Here is a 6,734-nt window from a genome sequence, read left to right as displayed (position 1 = left end):
GTGCCTGGTTTCCACTGGCATTCTCCTCATATCTGATGCTTCCTTTTGACAAAATGAGAAAGGGGAAAAAAACCCACAAATGATGATTAAACAGAGCTGAGCTGAATCAAGTGAACATGGCAATGACAGGGATAAGTCACCACAACAAGTACATGCATCTGTATGTGAAAGAAAGAAATGCAAGGTAACAGTATTCATTTTGGAAGACTCATCTGGTGAATGTTTTAATGGTGGGGGTTGACTAATCGTTTGGCTCAGAGTGGGAAGGGGGGGACACAAAAGTTTGGTTCACATACCCATTTTTCAGAATAATCTCGCAGTAGAAAAAGTAAATGGGCCCATTCCCACTTAACCCTGTTGGTGCTGTCCCAACACAACACAAAGATGTACACTACTGGAACCCAGCATGCTTTATAAAAGAGCTGCACAAGGATATAGGGTATCTGTTCTGGGTAGCTGAATCTTTTGCAGCAGTAAAAGATAGATTTGTCTGAACCCCTACCTATACACCCAGATTTGCACCAGTTTAACTGGACTGATTTAGGGAAAAAAACCCAAATGTGTATGCTTAGACAATGCCTAAAGCTCAAAAGTCAGAGTCCTGCTATAGGGGTTTAGGTTGTAGCCGTGTTGGTCTAAGGATATAGGCAGACAAGGTTCCTTGGGTGAATTTGATATCTTTTATTAGACCAACCCAAATGGTTGGAGAATAGTTATTAAGCAAGCTTTCGGGTTCAAAAACCCTTCGTCAGGCTCAGGAAGCTGCAGCAGTTGGTGTGTGCTCTTCCTGGACAATCTGCCTGGCAACTGACTCCCCCGCCCAGCCCAGCCCCTGGCTTCTCTACTTTTCATTCCATCCAGGAAGAGCACACACCGACTGCTGCAGTTTCCTTAGCCTGACGAAGGGTTTTTGAACCCGAAAGCTTGCTTAATAACTATTCTCCAACCATTTGGGTTGGTCTAATAAAAGATATCAAATTCACCCAAGGAACCTTGTCTGCCTATATCCTTAGACCAACACGGCTACAACCCTAAACCCCTTAGCAGATAGAGTGGCTTTTGTTTGGGGTGTAGTACTTCTACCTTCCCCAATGATATCTAGGACTTTCCTCTTCACTATGTGAGATTTGCAAGGCCATCATCATGTCTGGACAAGTGATGACAAACAAATCCTATGCTGAAATTTGTTTATGTTTTCTGTGAGATTATTTAATGCTACTAATTCCATGTAAATTATCCACCATTGCTGACGGCAAAGAGGAGATGAAAAGGGCAGTGACATTAGCCATCATTAGAATAAGAATCATGTATTCCTCACAGCCGAGATGCACATAATTAGAAATTAGAAAAAGGTCAGATCTTGCCATTATCAACTCAATCAGCTGCTGAGTGCCACACAGTCAATTAATTCAGCATCTGTATTTTTTACAACCCCACGCACGTATTCCATTGGACTGTAACTCTTTATCCAGACAGATATACTGCGCAATGAAGCAGGAACATAAAATGAAAGACCCTAAGCAAATGAGCTGAGATAATTGAGAGATTTAGTGTGTGTGTGTGTGTGTGTGTGTGTGTGTGTGTGTGTGTGTGTCTGAAATCTTTCCTTTGTCCTTGAATATTGACTTTCATAAATGTGATTGTTGGATGGAGCCCCTGGTCTGAGGGAACCCTGTCCCCAAGAGTACCTTTCTGGAGCTACACCTTTCTTTGTGCACATTTTCCAAATAGTTGTGGAGAACTTAATTTCTGAGGGCATATGCCAGTCATTTTTTAAATCTTGTTTAATCTTGTGCATTATTCCCATTTATGTAGGAAAAAAGAAGTAGAAAACAGAGTATTGGGGTGCATACATTCTCAAGCATATCAAAGCAAACACATATGTGTTGCAGCAAGAGCTGAAAAACCAATATATCCCATGGGATTTCAACTCTTTAATTCAAAAATTTCCTTGAGTAGATGGAGAGCAAAGGGAGTTTATTCCCTCTTTGCCCTGGCTACCCATACTTCTTTGTCCTTCATTTTTGTCTCCCTTCTGGCTTTGTGACACACTTGAAAAAGCCTTAATAGTAATTTATGAAGGAGAGATATTTCTGTACCTTGAGATCTGCATCTTCTTTTTACCCATTTTCAGTACCTCTTATATAACCTTCTGAGTACACAAACTAGTAAAGGGCAAAACAGGCCTCCCCAGTGTTTCTTGTTTTCCACTGCTGCCCCTGGAAGGGTTCGGTGGAATTGATTGCCAATCCATTTAAATATGCATAGTCAATTCTACCCATGAACAGTTGTGGCGAACTGTTTGTAAAGATAAGCACTATGATTTATACATTTAAAAAACCTTTGAAATGTAAAGACTTTTGTTATATAAAACTTAATTGATTGCCCTGTAGTGAATATTTGAAACTTTATCTATTATATGAGATTTCAAACTGAGCTGTGAAACTTAAAGTTCCAGTTCCATAAGAGGGCAGTTTTAATGTGTAATTTCTTAAATATTTATTGGGTACATTTAATGAGGCCTGGGTTTTGCTCTAGAATAGGCATACAACTGTGTTGCTACTCCATAATCTTGTTAATAGAAAAAATGTCCTTGATCAGAACAATCAAATGCATTTTTACACCCAATGCTTAATGTCTAAAATTTGTTTGGACATTAATTTTTTAAAATCGGGATGGTAACTCTTGCTAATTTCTGTCTTATAATACTGGAGACACGATGAAAAAATAATGAAGGGAGACAAAGATCCATAGTTATATGCTTTGAACTAGATGGGTTCATTGATTGATATTGGGTGAATCCACACAAGACATTTACTTGGGGGTTGACTAATTAGCTCCACAGTAAAGTCTCAGCATCTACACATACTGTCCTATGAGGCCACAGTAAAGGAATAAATACCACTGTAGGTTAGTACTTGTAAACACAAGTACTATCGTGCTACAGCGTTATTTAGTGTGCCACAATGCATTTGTAGACACTGATGGGGCTGCCTGGGGCATCATGGTGCTTTAGTACAGGGGATGTCTATTAGCTAGCCCTGCACTGGAGCACCCTTGTGCCCAAGCTAGTCCCTTCACAGCATGTTGAACCAGGTTGGAGCAGCCTCAGGCTGGCAGGCTGGCAGGCTGACCCCCTGGATCCCCTGCCTGCTGGGGCTGCTCCAACCTGGCTCAATGTGCTGTGGTCCAGGGCACACATGTAAACATGGTGCCTGGAACCAATAAACTCTAGAACAAATTGTTCTGGAGTTTATAAAGTCAAATGAATTGCACATGTAGATGCACTTATTGACTAGCAAAACAGCCTTTAAGCAGTGGCAAAGCACTTCTTTGGGAAGCCAAGTGATGGGAAGGAGATTAAACATTTCACTAGTTAATTACTTTTTTCAGCTGATAATACCTTAAAATGGGAACTACAGGTACTTTGCTAAATATAGTGAATGATTACTTTCTTTCCTTTTGTCTTCAGCTGAAATAATGTAGCAGCAGCATTTTTGAGTAAATAAGAGTAGTGAAGTAGTGCACGTTTCTGAAGGAAAGAGGAATATTTTAGTAAAAATATTTATTTTCTTTGATCAGTAATGACAAAACTCCACAATCTAGGAACACTGCATTCCTGTACTAACACCATAGGCCTCAAATATTGGCTGAGAATGGGCTAGAGATGGCCTGTTACCTTTTCTGTCATCTAAGTGTCCAAATCGTCTATGTGACATTTGTGGTTGTCTAAGTGCTAAAAATGTCCCTTACATGATGGTTGGAATTCTGGTCCTGGGTGTGTATCTCTGAGTGAAGAGATACATGACCAGGAATAGATTTCCAACTTGTGTGCAAGTGACATTTTTGGCACTCAGACAGTCAAATGGATTACCAAGTCTGGACACTTAGCTGACCATAAAATAATTGAATTCTACCCTATGTGGCTACAAGACCAGAAATTGTACAGGGAGACCAAATCCTATTTCACATTTTGCACCTGAATGAGAGTTATTTATGCCATTTTTGGCATTTATGCAGATTCTATTTCCACTTTCATAGCTATTTTTGCTGTACATGAGTATTTGGAGTTACTAATAGGAGGCTGATAGACTCGGATTGATTTCTTCTCTTTGTTTATTTCTATCAGATGGTGAAAGCAATTCAGGTTCTGAGAATCCATCTGCTGGAGCTGGAGAAGGTGAATGAATTGTGCAAGGACTTTTGTAACCGTTATATCACCTGCCTCAAAACTAAGATGCACAGCGACAACTTACTCAGGAATGACCTTGGGGGGCCCTACTCCCCAAACCAGTCCTCCATAAACCTACACCAACAGGTAATGGCTAAAGACATCTACCACACATGCATCCCTGAAACCTGGTTTGGAGATTATTGTTCTACAAACAATTTTGTTCCATTTGCTAAAGTTCCTTCTTATTTTAATTCAGTAGCCAGGAGACTACAGTTATCCTAGCTGGCTTTTATGAGACTGAGGTTTTCTGTCTGACCAGAGAAGTAAGGTACTATGGGAATCTTAAAAAAAATACTCTCTAAATAAAAGCAAAATCATTCATTTCCTACCTTAAAACTTATAGCCAAATTCTAAAAGTGCTTCCCCCACTAATTGACTTCTCCACCACCTGTACCAAAAAGTAATCCCTGATATACAACAAGAACTTGCTGAATGATCATGTTACCTTCCCAGGACATGTTTTGGTAATTACATTCCTCCATGAGCAGCAGGTCCTTGTGATTTGGACAAGTCAATTAATTGTTGAAAAAAAGATTTGTCCACCTCCCCTCTGTGGTTTGGCAGTCTATTGGAGATACCCACTGTGACATCACTCGTGCTGTTCTCCTCTCTCACCTTGACCAGGACTTTGAACAGGTCTACTTTCCATTTTGTATGGCACCTTGAAACAAATGTATTTTTATATATAGAGCAACACCTACTTTTTCACCTGTCTTTCTGAACAAGTTATATCCATTGATGATAAAGTTCCAGCCATGCAAACTATCTCACCAGGTTCGTTATCTCAACTACTTCAGACTTCCATGACTATACTAGGACTTCCAGATCTTCCTATTGATTCCTTAAGCTTCTCACATTAATATATAAACAATTTGATAACTCCAGTTTCCCTGATTTACTCTAAGAACATTCGTAAGACTTCCCATATTGCCTTCCGTTACTTGTTTTTTACCCATGGCATCCAGCATTTTACTTACCTCTGGGCCCCCATTGAGCCTAGTTTAAAACCTTCCTCACTAGGTTAATGAGCCTGTATGGAAGGATGCACTATCCTGTCTTCATTAGGTAGACCACCTCTCTTCCCTGAAATTCTGGCAATTAAATATAAAGAGGTAGCTGAAGAGCTTGTAAAACATTATTAGAACCTTGGGAAATTCTGATTCTCCCTTTTGAAACATTTTATATTGACAAATTGAAATATTTTTCATGGAATATTGCAGAAAGTTCACAAACATGAAAACTATTGATTTTGGAACAGAATAACAAAAAGGAAAAGATTTATAGTTACAAAAACTTGTACAAAAATTTTACCAGCTACAGGCCTAATTTTTTAATTTGTAATTAACTTTTTTTTAAAAACTTTTCCGTGTACCAAGGCCAGATTTGGCCCTTTTGATTAGCTATCATTGATCCACTGGACTGACACAGCAGTAATGCAAGGACCTTTTCTTCCCAGGTCTCACTAGTGTTGCCTTCTGTCTTTTCTCTTTAGATGCAGTATAGGCATTTTCTGACGTGCTTGAGAGCATTATTCCTATAGTATTCCATCCTGCCTGAACATTGCTAACTTAATTTCTCACTGCATCCTAAGCTATTTTATGGAATTCATTTATTTAAACTTTTGTTCATATGCTGACTGAATAGCTGAGTGTACAGAGCATTTAAAAGAACATGAAACAAAATGGGAGGCAAAAAAGCATGAAGTAAACCTTCCATTAAATGGCAAAGTTCACAGGATTGTTCAAGGCAAACAGAAAAATCAAAATTAAACTTTAGTAAAACTAATGAAAAGGAGGTAACATGAGAAGCCAATTAAGGATCTCAACAGAGATTATAGACAGATATAACATTTGAAACATTTGAAAACCCTTTGAAATACTTCAAAGAGCCAGCCATATAGATGTACATGCTCTCAGAAGGCTTCCAGAAGTGGCCAAAGTACTCCAAAATAGAACTTCCTGAAAAGAGGTACTGTTTAGAAGTACTTCATTTCCTATTACATCTGCACACAGAGAGGGGGTCCATGTGTCCTCTGGAATTCCACAGTGCTTTTGCTCTGTCCACTCTTTTCCATGTGAGTGCATAGGATGACTGATAGCCTGCCTGCTCCCCTGCCCATGGGTCCCTGCTCCCTGGCTTCTGTTGCCCCCAAGTGCCTGGAGCAAGGACATTAATAGCAACCAGAGTGCTAGGGTTCTCTAGACTCCACGCATTCCTGAGGCCCTGACCACTGCCAGTGCTCAAGGTGCTCCTGAAGCCACAGTTGCTTCCAGCACTCAGGACACTCTCCAGTCTATCCCAACCATACAATTGGCTCAATAAAAGATACCATCCAAAGCAATCCTTGCCTCTCACAATTTCTTATTATTTTCCAGTGTCATTAGTCCTCACCATACAAGATATTAGGGAGATATGCATTCTGGACTTATTTCTTTCTGGTAGTAGCAATGAGACATTTATTTACATATTTATTCATTTTTCTGATTTATAAACAGAAACA

General features: G+C 39.5%; 1 protein-coding gene across 3 annotated transcripts in view; it reads left to right on the top strand.

The window, feature by feature from the left end:
* Nucleotides 1-6,734, top strand: part of LOC102386778 (homeobox protein PKNOX2) — an 836,464-nt gene that overhangs the window by 721,290 nt on the left and 108,440 nt on the right. For all 3 annotated transcript variants that reach the window (XM_025213523.1, XM_014523785.2, XM_014523786.2), the window contains one exon: nt 4,130-4,318. In XM_025213523.1, the coding sequence (XP_025069308.1) occupies nt 4,130-4,318 (189 nt within the window). The remainder of the gene's footprint in view (nt 1-4,129; nt 4,319-6,734) is intronic.

The sequence above is a fragment of the Alligator sinensis genome, unplaced genomic scaffold (genome assembly GCF_000455745.1).
Source record: "Alligator sinensis unplaced genomic scaffold, ASM45574v1 scaffold385_1, whole genome shotgun sequence".
Taxonomy (NCBI): Eukaryota; Metazoa; Chordata; order Crocodylia; family Alligatoridae; genus Alligator; species Alligator sinensis.
The sequence above is the reverse complement of the archived record's forward strand: the minus strand, read 5'-3'. Positions and strand labels throughout refer to the sequence as shown.